This window comes from Cavia porcellus, unplaced genomic scaffold, assembly GCF_034190915.1.
Source record: "Cavia porcellus strain 051 isolate PalLab524CR breed Dunkin Hartley unplaced genomic scaffold, mCavPor4.1 scaffold_14, whole genome shotgun sequence".
Classification (NCBI taxonomy): domain Eukaryota; kingdom Metazoa; phylum Chordata; class Mammalia; order Rodentia; family Caviidae; genus Cavia; species Cavia porcellus.
The window spans coordinates 35,585,429-35,604,773 of NW_026947497.1; the positions used below are offsets into that span (position 1 = coordinate 35,585,429).

General features: G+C 37.7%; 1 protein-coding gene across 1 annotated transcript; it reads right to left on the reverse strand.

Annotated features, from left to right (window-relative positions):
* Positions 1-176: 176 nt before the first annotated feature.
* On the reverse strand, positions 177-17,784 carry Tmem184c (transmembrane protein 184C). The gene is made up of 11 exons (XM_003476831.5): positions 17,525-17,784; positions 17,114-17,256; positions 11,324-11,454; positions 11,193-11,229; positions 9,915-10,120; positions 4,703-4,777; positions 3,241-3,334; positions 2,192-2,304; positions 1,770-1,869; positions 1,124-1,295; positions 177-895 (listed from the first exon to the last, which is right to left on the reverse strand). Exons 2-11 carry the CDS (start codon positions 17,234-17,236, stop codon positions 630-632), a joined length of 1,317 nt encoding a protein of 438 aa, XP_003476879.1. The 5' UTR covers positions 17,237-17,256; positions 17,525-17,784; the 3' UTR covers positions 177-629.
* Between the last annotated feature and the right edge of the window lie 1,561 nt (positions 17,785-19,345).

Below are 19,345 nucleotides of genomic sequence, written 5' to 3' on the forward strand. Positions count from 1 at the left end.
CCATCCTAAGTAAGTTAATCTCAAGAACTATAGTTCTTCTGATTATTGTTTTAATGAATAATTAAAGCAATTCAGCCAAGATTATTTATATTTCCTGCCACTTCTAATACTGAAAAAAAATTTTGGTTAGAGTCTTGTTTTATGATTGAATGATCAACATAAAGAGTTGTGGAAAATAAGTGATAAATTCTTATTTATTGAAAGACATCCAGTATCCAGTTAAGAAACAGAGAAATGTTAGGTAAGCTTATATGGCACATGATTAAGTTCCACTAGCTCACATATCTGAATTATGCTTTCTGTCCAGAGCATTACAATCATGCAGCAGTGGGAGGAAGTTTTATATCCATTCTCTTGATAAAGAAATGTAGCATCAGAAGCATTTTAGTTGGATTCATTTTCTACCATCTCGGTATGCAACACTCTAATGTTAAGGAATCAAGCCTAAGTCTAGGAAATTTGAATTTATTATTTATGATATACAACATCCATTGGTTTTATCTGGCTTTTTACCTGTCTCTGTTTTGAAATTTTCCATCATTATGGCTTGTCCCAAGCATAGTCTTCTGATCCATGGGATTCCAGGTGATGAAATAACATGGATATAGCAGTCTGCTTCTGCACATTGTTTAGGAGTCCATAGGTTTATCTGAACACGCTTTTTTCTCTTCTGTAGTGTCATTTAGTATTACATCAGGTATATTAGCTGTAGTATGTGTACTCTGAGGAGTCACGGTGTGTCCAAACCCTTGGTAGTGACCCATGGGTGAAGGTGGCATAGAAGAAGCAATGGAAATTGCATCTTGTGATGATGATGATAGTAAGCTTGTATGTTCATTTTGATCTTGATCCTCTGGAAAAAATTTCTTCCTAGCATGTCCCCTGACTGTCCGTCCTTTAAAGTAATAAGAAGGTTTCCACATTAGGCAGGCTGTTTTTTAACACAGTAAACTAAACATTGCAAATAGAAGCTCCCGTTTGCCCATTTCCTCCTAAATCTGAAGAGCCTGTACCACAGTATTGCTCTACACAGCCTTTTCATTTCTTATATAATGAATAACTGGCTTAATGGGAAAAACAAAATTACCAAATTAGTTGGAAGAATTAAGTGGTTGGTACTCACCAACATTCCTTACTTGTTCAGAAATATCATCTGCAATATCTGAAACGTCCCACATGGCCAGAAAGGAATCAAAGCACGAGCCCTCTTCTGCTTCTTGAACATATGGTTTATAGGAAAAGGTGTAATGATGGGCAACTGCCGCCAAAAACATCTCAATACAGATAATAAAGTCCTACAACAACGACAACAAAAATAGCAGCTGTCTTTGGGTTTAAATTTGGTTTGCTAAACTGTTCTTTTTCCAAGTACTTTTCAAAAGTATTTGCTTCAGTCTATGTCTTTTCTTTTCATATTTTTTTCCTCAAAATTACCTTTACAAAAAAGGAGCAAATTTGAGTATTTTATACTACCTAAATCAAGTATTTCCTTGCAGAGTACACTATTCTCAATCTGCCACCCACAGACTAAGGAAAAGAGAAAGAGAAAGAGAACTAGACCACAAAGAGCAAAATCCAGGTTAGATGTCTCGTTCTAGTACAAATCAGTACTTGCAGCCAGGTTCCCTAGGATTCCTGTTTCCTCACCTGTAGGGTGAGGGTAATAGTTGTAGTGCCATAGCCTGCATGCCACTGGGTTTAGTGGAGATCTGTAAAAAATGCTTAACAAAAACTAAAGTTCTGTTGAGTTCAGACAGCGCACTGTTTACCTGGAGTCCCGTGGCCACCTCTTCTACAGTTTGCCACTCCCATGTATGCTTCTCAGAAATAACGCCGACTTTTACCAGTAGAGCAATGGCGACTGCTTGCCTGTATGTTGGGAAAAGGTAAAAGCCAAATCTACATCAAGCATAAAATAAGCAGTTGTTTTAAAAATGTTGTTTTAAAAAGTTGAAACTGCAGTGCAACCTGCAGGCCACCGCTTTACCTTTACAGCCTATTCCCAAAGAAACCGTGCACCCCGTTAAATACCTGTACCCGCTTTAACAGCTGTGCTCTTCTAAAACAGAGTCACCAGAGGCACTTCCACAATGAATCCTCAGAACTCTGACCTTAAACATTCCTTTAAAAACCAACAGTTTTATACTGCCTTTTAGAAAAACAAGAACATGTAAGAGAAAGCAACACTTACCAAAAAGAAACAAAAACTACCAATTTTACACACAAAAATTTGCCAACAGGGTGGATCGGTTTCAGCTCTTCTTTGAGAACTTTGTAAAATAACAGGAGGCAATACATGGCGAACTGCAAAGATAACATTTCCACTTCTTCAACAAGAATAAAGTAGCACTGAATTTAAACCAGACACTTGCTACAGAGTAGTGTTTCAAGTAAAGTTTTCTAGGCTTTATTACTCCTTGTAGATTGACAACAGGCTTCTAACATTTGCTGTAGATGAATATCTACAGCATGAAGATTCTCAAAAGAGACATGTAATACCTTCCCTAAAAATGCTAAGTGTTTAACTGTGGTTCTTAAACAGAACAATAAATAAATGACAGACATAAATGGAAGAAAAGGTTCTCGTTCAGCCAAAATCTGTAATGTCTTTTAAATACAAATACTTTTTTTTTTAAGGGCCTAATAACAAAACAAAAAACAAAGAATACCTGCCTGGGCAAAGAATTACTGGTCACAAAGAAGACGAACATATGGAAAAGCTTAGGACAGCTGGTCATTTTTATTATAAAGCATGTACTGCATTTAAATTATTACTCTGCTGAAAACACTAGCCAGAGATTTTAAATCAAACGCATGTACTTTAAATCCACAGGATCAGTTATCAGAACATTTTTAAGTTTCTAGAATCATGGCACTATTAATTTCCTTTGATTCCAACTATGTAATATCAGAAAATTTTACTATCCCATTTTTATTTAAACCTGACCAGTTGTATACCAATTACCTTCTCTTTAGAGTATGCCCAGTTGTATGTGTTTTTCTTTTATTTAGGAAGCACTGCTTTTATTTATGACATACCCAAAAAACAATAAGAATCAGAGATAGAGACACCAGAAAACAAGGATATCAAGGTATCTCCATTGTATAAAGGTATGTAGTTTGTTTTTCAGTTTCTCTGAATTTCAAGGTGAAAAAGGCAGTTAAGCTTTATTCTAAGAAACTATGCCTAAAAATACTTAACTATACAGACCAACAAAATTATGATGAGTATTAACTTACCAATTGTGACATATTGTTTATTATAACCAAGTAAGTCCAAGCATTTGAAAAGCTAAAATTTCCTTCATCGTATATACCAAGCAGCTCACAGATTCTACAAAACATTAGAAAATGGGACAACTTTATGATTCAATCATGTATTTTAAATTATAGTAACAGCAATACTTAAACTCTGAAGTCAGTTTATTTGAATGACTGTATAGGAAATCACTTGGCTTTGGTCACAGGTAATTCAACATTATTTTTTTGGAAATGTTTCCATCATTACTGTGCCAACTTTAAGGAAATACAAAAGACCAATGCATTGAAACAGATTAATCATTAACTTCAAAAAAGCTATGCCTACTTGAGAACATCCTCATTAGTGAAACAACTCACATTAGTAAACATCACACTGTCTCTCTAATATAGAAAATAGAACTAAGAATAAGGGGATCCAAAAAGTATCACAGATAGTGTAAAAGTGAAAGGGAAGGAAAAGTGCTCTAAAGGATATAATGGTTTGTATAGTAAGACAGAGACCATATTACTAAATTTCTATTAGACAGCTGAACAGAAGAGATTGCACTGAGTGCCTAGCAACTTTTTATGCTTTGATTTTATAACTTTAACAACTATTGTTAAGACAATGTAATGTATCAACTAGCGATTCTATGTTGTGTTTTTGAATTCTGTAGTCTACTTTTTTCTATTCTTTAAATAAAAAATAAAAAACTGATTTTGAAAAGGTTGAATGTTAAGATGTATGTTTATACGTATATCTCAGTTTTCCCCCTAGAGGTAAATAGAAATAGCCAGTTCCTTCAAGTTTCATTCATTTCAGTTAGTATTAAGTCATATGCTTATCCAGTTTCTAAGCTGCAGAGAAATAAAGTATACTTCATAAAGAGACATATTAGTCTTAGTTGGCTAAATAATTCCTTGCTCAAAGGAAATATATAAAGAATAGAATTTTTGTCACCTGTCTTTCTTTCCATCTTTCCTTTGTGAGCACAGAGAATGATAGGACTAATAGATGACACATACAATATACCAGGTTTAATTATTTGATGTTCTTCAATTTTTAGGAAATAGTTTTACTAGGTAGCTTAATAATACCCGATATTTACCTCAAGTTATAAAAATTTTGACAATGTTTAAAAGACTTTTTATGGATAGTGGTGCACTTAATTATATGGAATAAACTCTCGTAGTTACTCTTAAGTTACACATTTTATGCAAAGCTGGTGAATGTTTACATTTCAAAAAGCACCTTTTTGAAGCTTTATGGAATACTCTAGAAGGGCTATAAACCCTGCTGATTCTTTGCTTGTTAACAGTCATTTATCTTAGTAGAGTAAGGCTTTTATATATTGAGATTTTTATAGCAGGCTGTCCTGTTTTATTAACAATTCATACTCTTTTCCTACTGGGCTGTGTTTACAAGGATTTAGAACGATGACGGTAAAATCTGTATACTTACAAAGCAACGATGGTGGTGACAGGTCTGACAACTGTGTACTGCAGCACACCCAGTTTACATCTAAATAGCAACACCCTGCGAAAGAAACAGAACTCAGCCATCTCACTACTTACTGAATAGCACTTGAGCTTCCTCAAAGCCTCCGAATTAAAACCACTTTGATAAATGGTCCCATATTCATATTTAACTCCTTCAATTTAGTCATTCTGAATGGGAGTGGGGGAAGGATGTGGATGGCAGCAAATCCTCTAAGTACCATTGTAAAATTATTCTGTAAGGAGAGCATCTGAAAGATCTCGAGTTTCATAGTCTTGAGTTCCAGAACACTGCCACACAAAACAAAATGAACGGAAGTGGGTTCCTGCTACATTTGGCTTTTATATGAGATTTTTACAGCAATGTCTTGCAAAGGCCTATGTGTGGAAGGCTCAGTTCCCACCCTCTGGCACTGCTGGAAAGCGGTGGAACCTTTAGAAGGTGTGGCCTAGAGGAAAGAAGTCAAGTGACAGTGTGGGAGTGACCTTTAAAGGGGATGCTGGGACTCTGGCTTTTTTTTCTTGACCATCACGAGGTGAACTGGCCTCCTCTACCACATGCTCACATCATGATGTATTATGCTACCATCATTCAAAGTAACAGTGTCGGTGACCATGGACTGAAACCTCTGAAACTGAAAGTCAAAGTAAACCTTTCCCCCTACTGATTACCTCAGGTATTCTGTCACAGTGACAAAAAGCTTACTCACACAGTCTCTGTGTTTTTCTGGAACAAAACCGAGTAACAAATTTGTGCCTGCTTGCATGTGTGTGTATGTATGTGTGAATGCATAGTTAGAAAATATTATTACATTTGGATTCAGTTTCAAGTTTGGTGTTTAAATATTAAAAGGAGTGTCACCATTTTGAAACTCTGAAAAGACATAAAACAGATTAAGGTTTCACTCAAGCATAGGACTCATTCAAACAAACCGGAAAGCCCCAAAACAAGTCCTGAGAACCACGTAAACGCCCCCTTTAAGTTATGCACGTTGCTATGCAGGCAAACACTGACTCAGCACCCTCATCAGGAGAATGGCAGCCTTAGAGGTGGGCTGAGAAGACGGCCAGGGCGCTGCACAACCTGAGTGTCAGGTTACCAGGCCCGAATCAGAGCTCCTGGAATTTCCTAAGCTAAGCCCTCTCTGCTGAGGCAGCTCCTTCCCTTGGTCCCCTCTGGTGGTGGAGGGGTAAGAGTTGCACTGGGCTTTGCTGTTTTCGGTCTCCCTCAAGGATGCACATGGGCTTGGTCCCCTGGGTGGTGGTGAACCTTTAAGAAGTGGGACCTTGTGGAAGTTCTCACGGTCACCTAGGGGCAGACCCTTGGAGGGGACTGTGCGACACCGGTCTCTCTGGCTTCCAGTCCGGAGATGTGACAGGACTGCGCCCCCACATGCTCATGTGGATGATGAGCGAGGGGGAGCTCTCCACGGTCTGGCTGGACTTTGTACACGTACAGCAGTAAATGTTTAAAGAATGTATTACAGTAAAAGATACATGAGTCTCCCTCAAAATACTTCCCCTCACTTCAAAAACCCCCACTTACCTATCACTCTTGCCAATCTGTGAAGCAGTTATAGGAGGGAGCCCTTTCCCCTCCACCCCAAAGACCGGCTCCTAAACATTCAGAGAGTCCTCACCCACCTTAGGCGGCAGGTCAGGGGTATCACGCACCTCTGGCTCTTCCCCAGAGTCAAAATGAGCATGAAAGGCAAACATTCTTAATCGACTCAGGACACCGTAGCAGCCACAAACCGCACATCTAAAGACATTCACAAAAGAGGTCTTCCAGAAACAACTGCTTCAGAAGGTGGTAAGAATGAGCTAAATGGGTGCAAAGCAAGGAGGGGTAATGTGATGGGGCTTAAGGGCAATGCATCTTTTATGGTAATAATGAAAAAACTTTAAACATTCACTATATATTTTGACCACTCCTTGGGTGAGCAAATATAAGAACAGCTGAGACAGTGGGGCTTGGGCTCTAGCCCTTTATACTAAGGTTTATAAATAAACTATAAAAGCTGATACATGAAATTGGTTGATGAACAGAAAAGTTAATAGGGAAGAAGACCAGAAACATGCCCACATACATGGAAATGTGGTATACCACAGGTGCCAATGTTAGTCAGAGGCAAAAGAGACACCATGGTGCTAGGGCAGTTATCCAAAACACACACACACACACACACACACTCAACTGCAGATGGATTAAATATTGTCAACAGTAAAACTTTGAAATGTTAAGAAAAGCATCTGCAAATGTTTTTATAATCCTGGGCTAGGGATGAATTTTTTGAACAAGACCTCAAAAGGTTTTAAATACAAAATAAGACCGAGAAATTCAACTATATTAATATTCAAAAAACAAAGTTTATCAAAAGATTCAGTAAAAATGACAAAGATTGTAAAAAATGAGTCATTTAACAGATCAAAGAGTGTACTGTAAATTTTTAAAGATCCCATATAAATCCACAGGACTGGCAGCCCATCAGAAAAAAGAATCATATACATTCCTTCCAATGGCAAGAACAAGTGACGGCATGAAAAGATGTCCAACCAGGGTACTGACCAGGGAAACCCAAATGAACCCCGCAGTGCTGTATCACTGCGTATCCTCTCGACAGGCAATCATAATGAAGTCTGGGTAATTCCAAAGGTAGGGGGAAAGTGGTTCCATAGAACTATCTGACAGTGTTGGTGTACAGTAGTTTCCTTCAGAAAACAATTTGCCGCTAACGTACAAAGCTGAATTAAACCAAAAAGATCTGATATGGTTATGTCAAGGTAGATACCAAGAGCAACGGTGTTCAAACTGTAAAGTTCAACTTTGTGGGCTGTAACCTACTTTTAAATGAGAGAGAGAGAGAGAGGAATAATCAAATAATAAGGGCTAATACTATTTAATAACATTAGCTTCAGTTGTAGAAGCACAAATGTCTTGAGTCACTGTTTCTCTTGCCTCTGTGAACTTACCTACCAAATCTTGAAAGTGCATTAAGAGAAAACTGATTGTGCTCAGCACCAATGTTGCCGAAATAAGAGTATAAAAAGCAGAGTATAAGCTTTTATTGTTTACCACCTGCAAACTTTCCATACAGCTTGCATCTTAAAACTAAAACATTATGTTGAATTATTCTGAACAGCATTGCCCGATTATCATACAAAACACCCACTATCAATCAGAGGGAGGTAAATCCCCTAAAATGTATTTATATACATAGAATAAAGTTTCATTATTACTAAGATGTAGTAATTTTGGTAACGATTTAATGTTTTTTCAAAGGCAAGAGAACCTGTTTACGTGTACATTCTAGGTCACATTATTCAATTAGCAGTTGTCAAAAATTCAAGTGTCAGTTAAAAATGAACCCAAAGCACACGGATTTAACAAGAATACCTGTAATACACAGTTAGGAACAAATCATATGCATGACACAGAGTATGGGAATTCTGACCATATCATTCATGAAGGACTTTGGGTTTGAGCACCCGCTAATTGAGAGCCGATCTGAAGAAGGAGCTAGAGCCTCACCTTAGGTTACTTTTTTTCATTTTCATTTTTTAAAGTTCTGTATTCTAACAGAAGAGACCTGGTCAAAGCCAGGATGCCACCCCCACCATTATATACACTAGGCTATTGCAATCTCTTATTTCTCTCACGTCCAATTTAGTTCACTAAAATACACAACTACTGAAAAATCTGGACATCAGTTCTTTTTATATCATACTGTAACAGCTTTTCTTTGACAGGTCTTGAATGACCACACTTTAGACAAGGTCCTCTGAGCCCTCTTCATGAGAAGATCTCATCTTTGGCACTGTCCTTGGCCTGCTTTAGATCCATCTGTGCAAAGAACCCCGAGTCACCCCCACCCCTTGCCATGGGAGCTCCCCTACGCTGAATCAAGTCTGTCATCCCTGACCCTGGGTGTCTAATCAAGAATGCTGTTGGCTTTTACACAAAAACACCTTGTAGTATTTGGAATCAAGGGTATTTCCTCCTGATCCCCAATCCAGAGAGTCTCTCCTCACCCTTACTATTGTCCTCATGCTCTCCCTTTTCTTTTATTGCAATTCCTGAAATAAGCAGCCGCTTATTTCTTCATTAACTTCTGACCCTTCTAATTAAGTTCCTGAGATCTGTCTGTTTTGTATATCACACTACTTTTTTATACTGGTATATACTAGGTGATCAATATGTTTTTACTGAAGAAACACATGAATAGATTTTTATTTTTAAAAAGCCAAGTATTTCCTATCTCAAGTATGCAAGAACAATGTGAAGAACTTCACGCAAATGGTTCTGTGCCTCAGGTGGGGAACACTGCCATCCCCACGTTAATGTCTAACTGATTACTATGCCTCCAGGTCACTCCGGCTGCCTCAGCTTGTAGTGCCAGTAGTCAAGTTCCGTTGGTTCTTCAGTCGCATTTTTCTCGTCTTTCTTTTTGTCTGTCTGTCTTATTCTTATTTCAATTTCACCCCTTTTTCAGCTTATTTCACAAATGAACTATCAGAACTTCTTAGTATTCCCTTGCTGAAACATACCTGGAGGTTCCTATGTGTCATGAGTACAATCTTAACCTCAATTTACATTTCAAAATGAAAAGTCTAAATGACATAGGCTTTTTTTTTTGTCTTTTTCGTTTTTATCGGTACCAGGGATCGAACTCACGACTGCCTGCTTGCAAGGCAGGCGCTTATGCCGTTGAGCTAAATCCCCAGCCCCATGACATAGGCTTTTTAAACTATCTACACGAACATGTAATAGGGCAAACTAAGTATTACTAAAAACTGCTATTTATTGTTCTTGTTTCATATCATTTGCTATTTTTCCTCCTAGATTGTCTTCTCACCAAGTCTTTTAACTAGTCTGTGAATACTGCATAATATCTATAGAATTTGATTCCTAGGATGTTGCTTAAATGATTTCTAAGACTATCTTCAGCAGTGAATTGTTGAACTTTTATATTTGGGTGAACAGTGTAAAAAACCGTAACGTGCATTATAAAAATGTGTTCTGTTAGTCTTCAAATGCGACTATGAATTACATCAGTGTAGGGACCTAGTCCTCTTCCTTTTGCCCTGCTTTGTCTTGCAGAGAAATGAATGATAAAAAATAAATAACTGATTAAATAAAACTAAAACCGAAAAGAATGAAAACCAGACATACTTACTCTCCCATAGCCCATGGTGGACAGCAACATAAAGGAGGGAAATGTTTCTGTGGATCTTTGGCTTCAAGGATTAATACCAGATTTGGATATCGATTAGTTAGATAATTGGTAAGGAATATCATAAAGTTGTAAATGACATAAGCTTCATAGCATTCTCTGCAGGTATCCACATATATTGCAATCCTGGGATATTTCAAAGCTACCCACTATAAAAAAGCACAGAAAGTTAAAAATAGTTGAAGCTGAGATAAAATTACCACTCCAATTCATGGTACTCAAAATAAGCTACTTGGATGTCTTGTCACATATGTACAATAAATGCTCCATAATTTATCATTATAATGGCTACTAGATAATGTGTGTGTACACATTCTACCATTGAGCTGCATCCCAAGCCCTAAGAAACTAATTTTCAAGAGCAATGAGCATCTTACACATAGATAAATAAAAAGATAAATGTTTAGGGTAAGCTAAATTGAGTTCTGAAATGTAATCTGAAAATTTTCTTTACGTGAGCACAGAAAATGTTGCTCTAGACATTTTCTTTATATCTAATCAAATTAGAGCAGTAGCCATAAGCACTGAGTAATTAAAAAAAAGTTTTTTAGATCAAACAAAAGATTTAATAAATAAAAAGGGTTATTATGTATAGTTAACACTCCATATTAAGAATCTGTGGGTTTCACCAAACCTAGATTAAAAAATATTGCAATGAAGAAATGAGAAACCCATTTGTACTAAACATGTATAGATTTTTGGGGTCACTCCCTCAACGATAAAGGGTAAGTACTACTTACATAGCATTTACAGGTGCTACAGGTATCAGGTATTACTGGTCATCTAGAGAGGACTGAAGGTATAGAGAACACTGAAATGTATATGGGAGACTGTGTGGGTTATACGCTAACACTGCCTATCTGCATGTAGAAGTTGAGTATTAGCACATTTGGTATCTCTGGGGATCTTCGAATCAATTCTCTGTGGATACCAAAGTACAACTATAACTTAAAATATTACTTTCTTTAAAAAACTAGGAATTAATAATCTGAAAATTTACAAAATTCAGCTAACAGATACAGATTTTTGAAAATTTAAAATATCCAGTTTTCATTTTCTATTATTGTATTTTATCTTCATATCAACATTAAAAACAAGTGAATCTTTTTGTTTTTATTAAACCTTTCGTCAATAACATACTTTCATGACCTTCAGCATTCTATAATAAGCAGTATCATCAAACAAATTCTTTGATAATGAAATAAAATGAAACATACTTACACTATCTAAACTGTATATGGGTACCATCCAAAGAACTCTGTTTGGAAAGCAAAGAATAAACTTTAAACATTTTATGGTACATTTATGATATAAGCCAAGACAACGTTAGGAGACTCAAAATAGAAATGCACCTTATGATTGGTTTTTGTAGTTCAGGTTGGGTGTAATGCACGAGGTGTTGTAGGATTCCCCACAGCGATATAGGTATAGTCAACAGCAAAAAGATTCCAGCAATAAACCAAGCCTTGGTGTGTATTCCAACCTTCAGAAACAAAGGAACACATTAATAGAGACTATGATATTATAATTAAAAGTGTCCAATATATTTAATTCTTAAATTTTCATTTGATTATAAGTGAAGCTCAGTATTTTCTACATGATTAATGGCCATTATATATTTAAAATAAACAGCCTATCTGTGTTGTCTGGAGGGAGGGGACATATTTTTCCTCCAGGGGTTGAGCATTTTCCCTCATCAAGCCTTTTAGAACAGCTGTTTATATGAACAGTGCTAATATCATGCCATTCCCCCAGCGTATTCTTGCTTTTATTTTTTTGATAATTGTGTTTGAAGATGTACAGAAGCCTTGACATTTTCTCTAAGTTAAATCTAAATAACTTTTGCTTTATTCCTTTGCTCCTATGTGCACAAAGTAAAAAATCTACTAGCATTTTCTTCCAATGTTATTGTAAATCATTTCCCCCCTGCCCTGGGAATTGAGCCTTTGGTCAGCTATTCTTCAAGTCCTTTTTTAAAATTTTTGAGACAGGGTCTTGCTAAGTTGCTAAATTGACCAGGCTGGGCTCAAATGTCTGATCCTCCTGCCACAACTTCTCACAGTGCTGGGATTACAGGCTTTCCCTACCATGCCTGGCTTTTATTGTTAAGTATTGTTATAGTAAACTGTCACATGAAAACAACAGTAAACATTGGGGGTTACTGGTATAAGTTCTTTACATTAATTCTTGCTTAACTTCCTCAAGAGATAACTAGGTTAGTTCACTATCCAAACAAATTGGAATATATATTACTTTTTATATACATGGTATCAACTTAAGATGTTATCATTTTAAAAGTTCCTAATGCCTTTACTAGGTAAATACCTGATCAATATTTTATTTTAAGAGCTGTTTCTAAAAATACACTTAAGAGTCATCTCATCTTAAAGTACAGCTGAAGTAAGTAGACTTCTGGTAAAAACAAATTTATCTCAACCTCTGTTCTTTTTCGAGGGGCTCCAGGAAATGAATTTGATACTAACTTAAAATCCTGCCTTAAAGAGACAATGCTTTTTTTTTTTAAAGGAAAATGGTAATTACTTTTGATATTACAAGGGTATGCACAGTTAAAATTAAGATAGAACTGAAGTCTACAATTTTAACTTCATTATTTTGAGCAAGATTTTCCCCCTACTTGAAGCCAAAGATTAAAGAGTTAGAAAGCAAAAGTATGGAGAACAAGTGTATTTTTACAGTAACTTCCTACATTAAAATGTGTAGAAAATATGAAAAGCAGATATGCAGAGGTGAAGATTCCCAGGGGCACTCGTTTTCCAGGCCTTTTTGCTTCCCTCAATTTCATTTAAAGTAAAATATTCATGTAACAAAATCACCACTACCACCACTAACAAACAAACAAACAAACAAACCCCACTGACATTCAACAAAGATCTCAGAAAATAACAACCACATTCTAGTTTCTCCAGTAATATGTGACCCTTAACAGAAATGCAAGTAGTTTTAAAGTTTCCATTCATTTTCAATGGTTATGTTGGTGTCAAAAAATAGAACTGGATGGTAGACTTAAAGGAGGATGATGAGCTTGTGCCTGATGAAGGCCAAGCATCCTCCCTGTGTGTTTAGGAAAGCTGCTTTTTAAACAATCAGAAAAAAAGTTACTGGAGGAAGAAGTCATCACATACGGTCACAATTCAAAAACACTTGCACCCCAGAGTCCCTATCATTTTGACACGTCAATTTGGTTTCCAAAAAACACCTGTCCACATTAATGTCATTAATTTGAATTACTAGTTTTATAGTTGTTTTGATTTTAAAGCTATGCATAAGAAATTTATTTCATGTGTGTATATATTTATGCAACATAAAATAAGTCAGTATCACATCTGCAGACATGTAATATTATAATTAAATATATATTTACCTCAATAATTTATTCAGTTTTGAGACAGTGATATAAAGATACCATTAACATTATTCTTAAGCTTGTCTCTTTTTGGGTCACAAAATGAGGAGGAAGACAGAGGTAGGTATGTTTTCTAAAGTAATTTGAGGAAAGAAGAAAGAAAAGAAAAAAAACGTTAAACACAAGCATCGAGGAGTAAGTTAACTCTCTGTTAGTGAAACACTTCAAAAAGAGTGGCGAGCAGCAGACGGGGGTTTCAGGGCCCCTGCTCCTGGGGGTGAGAGAGCAGAACTGCCAGAGCGAAGGGGCCATCATGACAAGTCTACAGGGCACTGTGTGGTCAACTACACATGCTCAGAGTCAAGTCATGCAGGGAGGGAAATGTTTAAATAGTGCAGACGGTCAGCTTGTGCCCCAATAAACCAGTATCTGGCCCACCATGAGCGTGGGATAAACTACACAAACCTCCTCTTTCCTGTCGTCTCAGTTCCCATGGACTTGTCACCAAGTGAACATTGTGACTCTAATGTTTAAATGACAGGAATTTTTCATGGAAAATGTCCCAAATATAAAGTACATCTATCACATCACTGACACATGTAACCTTGCCTTAGGTATTCAACTGACAGCTTTATTGCATCTGAGCTGCTACTACACGAGAAAAGAATTCCAAGCCAGTGCAATGCTGACACTGATCATTTACAAACATGACAGTAGTAACTGGACCTACTGTGCGCCTATTCTTTGCTGGGCACAGTGTTACAGATTTTAGACACACACACGTAAACTCAGTTAATGCACCATGAGAATGGTAAGGATTCTGTACATAAAACACTTAGCACAACATCACTTCAAGCAGGAACCTCTGCCTCGGTTTTCACTTCTATAAAATGAGGTTACTTCCTGTTCTTCAAGGTTTTTAAGAAGATTAGATGAACTCATAGCTATGGCTTAATCTGGGGGACATGCTATATAGTTAGTGGCTTTTAACTTACAGACAAATTACAAGAAAGATACACCTCTGTGAGTCTTCTACTCCTTCCATCAATTATGCCATCCATTTCTTAGGCCCCTTAACTCAGTATTCCCAAAACAAATGTGAACAAAAACCACATCTTTCTCTCTTGATTCCTCTTTTTCACCTATAATCATTCCACAGACAACTAACTCTCTTCTGGTGTCATCAACCCCACTGAGACTGTTACCCAGACTACCAGTGGCCTTGGTATTTATGAGAAACAATGGACATGAGGGCAGCAGCAACGGACATTGTTCACTACATCCTCCTTTCCAACTGGCTGCTCTGTTGTCTTCTTTGTAAATTCCTATTTCTCTACTTGCCCTCTAAATATTAGGGCTGGGCCCTTTGCCATTTCATTTTCTCTTTCATAATTCTGTCCATCTTCATGGGTTTGAATAGCACTATATTTTGACAACTGTGCTGTGGACTGAAGTCTTCCCATCTCCCTCATTCATACGTTAAAACTGTAACCCATAATGTGACTGATTCTGTTCAAAAATAATGCCTTTAGGAAGCAAGAGCCTGTGGCAAAAGGATCCTGAGTTCAAGGCCAGCCTGCCTTATATAGCAAGACCCTGTGCTGAATAAACAAAATAGCAACAACAAAAAGCCTGTGAGACAATAAATTTCCATTTTGTAAGCCCTCCAATTTATATCTTCTTATTAATGATGGAAATGATTAAAACAAAAACGTTTATCTCTGTAGTGCAAACCTTTTTGAGCTCTACACTGGCATATCCAACTGTGTATCTGACATGCTCATTTGACTGTCTCTCATTACATGAAACATCCATAGCAGAACTCAACTTCTCTCAAACCTTGTCTCTACACCTCAGTTTTCCATCTTATTAACTGATACCTCCATTCATTCAGTTGTCCCAGCCCAAAAGGTTGGAACCATCTTTGATTTCTTTCTTTTTGTCTCTTCTTCCCAATCCAATCTACTACCAAGTGCTATTTGTTCACTTCAAAGGATGCTTAAAATCCAGCTTTTACTTTCACTTCTGCTGTGATTTGGACCACGAGATCGGGCAATGCCTGTCAGCTAGCACAAAGGGCTTCCTCACTTTGCTTCCGCTTAGCCACAGTGGGTAGAATGGTTTTCTGGGGCTGTATCATATGACTACCCTCCCTGATAACTTCTCAGACCTATTTTAGTTTCCTCCATAGCATTTATACCATTTTGTTTTACTTTATTTACTTATTTATTTATTTTGTCACTGCATTGATCTCTTCACACTAAGTTCCAAGAAAGTAGGTGTCCCTTTTGTTTTTTTTCTTGGCAGTGGTAGACTGAACAACTGAACCCAGGACATTTGTAATGAACTTCATATTGTCATGCTTCATCCTCCCAGAGTGCTAGGATTACAGGTGTGTGCCACCACCTATGTACCCAGCTGGATGTCACATTTTTATATCTCTCACCATGTAGTGTACAAAGTCTGACTAATCACTGGGACTTGATACTTTTTAATTCAAGTACCAGTCCTATGAGCAGAGGAGGAAGGGACAAGACTAAAACAGATACAGGATATAGTGGCAGATGATCATGAGTCTCAAAAAGAGAGATAAAACAGAGGAAGGGATATGAAGAACGAGACGAGGAAGCTTGCACTACTCTATATAGTGATAATCTGAAGGACAGAAATTAATATTATTTGCAGGAAGGCCATTTCGTTAAGAGGAAGTGAAAAGGCTCTAAGGAAGAAGCAAGACTAGCAAGTATAAACAAGACAGTGCTGCAGAAGCTTAGGACTTGAAGAGAGTCTATGGGAAAGTGGTGCCACATTATTGGTCCTTGATGATTACAGTTAAAAATAATGGCTTCTATTACGGAACTAGGAGACTAAAAAAGGGGACACCCATAATGTGACTGACATGTTGGCTTGATACTTGGTAGCTCATGTCAACTTGAATATTACTACATACCTCTTTTGTTAAAAGAAACATTTAATGTTGCAGAATATTATACAGTCTTTAAAAATAACTATATTGGCTTTGCCAGGATAAGAAAGTAAAGCAATAATTTAACAAACAACCAGAATATAAATATGTATTACACTGTTTAACTATTAAAAATTATTTCTATAATAAAGGGCTTAAAACAACCGTAGGTCAGAGAACTTGTAAAATAAGTGCTTCTCAGTGAGTTTCATTAGCTCCATTTAACATGTATTATACATTTTTATAAAGTATGTATCTTAGGTAAGTATTTACTTCGGCTTTCTCTAGCTTGTATTACTTTACAATATGAATATGATATCAAAAATATACAAGGGACTTTTTGCAAAGCCTTTTCACTTTGATTAAGCCCTAATTTCAAAAGTAAAAACAACGAAGTCAAACTAGAATCCTTTAATTCGGTAAGTTACTTAACAGCTAACAAAATTCAATACGTGAGTTTCAAGGTAGTTTATCTGATCTAGTTAAGTCCAAGATGTGAACATCTGATCAAACTTCAGGAATAACATTACTTAACTTTCAGGGGGATTGGTAAATATTTGCAAAAACAAAGCACTTTTAGGCAGTTACATTAAAATATTTGAACTGTTTTGTTCATCCGGTCCCACTTCTCCAACTGCAGCATCATTTGAAGAACTGTAAACAACAAATCATACAGGTTTATGTCCAAAGAGTGGCTTCATTTACAGGATGCCAAGACTGGGTGTCTGGAGTAGAGATGTGGTAAGTGTTTCTTTCCCAAGCTTAGATTTAAAAAAAAAAAAAATGGGTAGAGGCTGAGCAGGTCCCCCTTACCTCCAATTTCTGTAATTCCCACACGCACAGGGGAACTGCAACGACTATGCACACCAGGTAGATGACCACAGCTAAGGGTCGAATCCACTGTCTCCAGTTCCTCCAAGTACACGTGCAAGGCATGTTTCCTCATCAATCAGCTCCTAGTACCAAGGAAAAGGAGCTCGAAGAAGACCTAAATGGGGAGCCCTGTCCTCTGGTTTGGTCACCTCGCAGACTACGGAGAAAGACTTGGCGGGCGACTTTACTAACAGCTCGAGCTGTCTTCTCGGCCGAGGCTGTGCTTTCTACGGCTGGAACTGCGGCCGCTAAGGTTGCTACCAGGTTGCAGCGCGGGCGGCATCCTTTTTTTCTCAGCCCTCACCAATCTGACTCAGGCTGGGGAGTGCTGGGGCGGGGCGCTACTCTCACCTGGGGATCACTCAGGGATCCTCTTGCGCCATGGCCTGGAGACTGGCGCGGACCGAGACCGACCTCTAGCGACCCTGTACAATTCTGTCATGCAGCTCTTTTCTTTGGGGAGCGAACTTCCTGCTTCCTACACTTGCAGGGGTCCCCTCGCCCACTCTGCAGGCAGATAAGGCTCTGAGATTTAATCAGTATCTCGCATTGCACAACTAAAACCTTAGCTGAGGGCAACCCCGGACAGTGGGTCCTCTTCCGCTTCCGCCTTTGCTGTCTGAGGCAGGTGATTCGTCCTCAGCGCGAACCTGGCCCGCCCCATCCGCTTGTTTTCCCATCTCTGATTGGTCACTCGTGAGGGGCGGGGCTGCCGCCAGACGCAAGAGGTTAGTGAAAGGAAAAGAGGTGGAGGTTATTGGAGTTGCTGCCAGTTCTCCTCGGACGTGGGTTTGCACTATGCTTGGAATGCCAGGACAGCGGAGGACGAGCTAGTTTTTAGCAGTGCTAGGTTCTACAACCGTAAGGAGTTATTTCTTAATTTTACAAGCAATCGAAAATACAGAATTTCTACATTTGAAACTTGTTAAAAAGTCACATTCATTTAAGATTCAAAAGGATTTGACATTCTGACATACTTTATGCACTCAAAGCTGTTAGATGTATAGATCTGTGGAGAAAACAAATGGCAGATGGGATCTTAAAGCCTATGTAAACGAATAGAGCAAACAAATACCTACTTTTTTCAGATATACAGATGTGTCCTACAGTACAATAGTCATTTTCTAGAGACACTCTAGTAAGTATTTTATATTAGCTTAATAACCATTAAGTATGAAAATTTTTTAACATGTTCGTGTTAAAAATGAATTTCAGTGACTTGGGAAAAAAGTTTTTTGAGTATTTCACATCATTTTGTTCATTGGGTCTTATGATTCAGAGTGGCCCATGAGCTAAGAATTGTTTTCGCTTTCTTCTTTAAAAATTGTAAAATATACAGAGTTCACACACAAAAAAAGTATACGCACTTCAGGAAAAGAGAAGCTTATGTAAGGCGCATATCCTTTTTAACACCTGCAGACTTTTATCTGTGGGAGATCCTAAAGAATGTCAGATACAGCAGAAAACCCACTACACTGCAGTCTGAGAGAAGAAATTGAAAATGCACGTGCAGCAATCTCGATGGACTCTCTGATTAACGTTACCCAAGCACCAGTTTGCTAACTAATAAATGTCTGGAAGGTAATGACCACCATTATAGTGTTCTTTGGCCAAAGAAATAGCGAATAGTTCCACTTACTAAGTAATTAGGTCCAACTAGCCTAATTGTAGACACTCATGCATTATGTGACAGATATTTCTGTTTCTCTAAAAAATTTGTCAAAAATTTAAAATCTCCCAGGGTGTTTCTGTGAGCTCCATTAATCTGTGGCTAGAAGGCAGGATGAGAAGTCCAAGAATGTTGTGGACTTCTAGCAGCGTTCTTTTCAAAAACTGGCAGCAGTGACAGCTTATTGATTTGACTTCTAAGCCCTGTTGTTAGCAGATAGCTCTGCCATCAATTAACTAATTGTACCCTGGAAGAAGATATGAGGATTACCTCTTCACTAAGCTTTGGAGAAGAGGTATATTTTAAAGAAATATATTATGAGCACTTATTAGTTATACAAATGGGATTCACTGTGTTACCTCCATACCTGCACATACCGTGTTGCATATGTTCATCCTTCTTATATCTACCCTCTCCTTCCCCTTCCTTCACCCCATTCCCAATACCTTGCTGTGCGGGGTACCCCTTTGTGACTGTCTAGACATCCAGAGAAGAAGAATAGT

Bases quoted from the DNA above. Each gene is read 5' to 3' on its own strand.
- Tmem184c (XM_003476831.5), bottom strand. From the start codon at position 17,236: ATGCCTTGCACGTGTACTTGGAGGAACTGGAGACAGTGGATTCGACCC. The intron at 10,121-11,192 runs GTAAGTATGTTT...GCTTTTTTATAG, and splicing joins CCATATACAGTTTAGATAGT to TGGGTAGCTTTGAAATATCC. The intron at 4,778-9,914 runs GTAAGTATGTCT...TTTCTTTCGCAG, and splicing joins CCACCATGGGCTATGGGAGA to GGTGTTGCTATTTAGATGTA.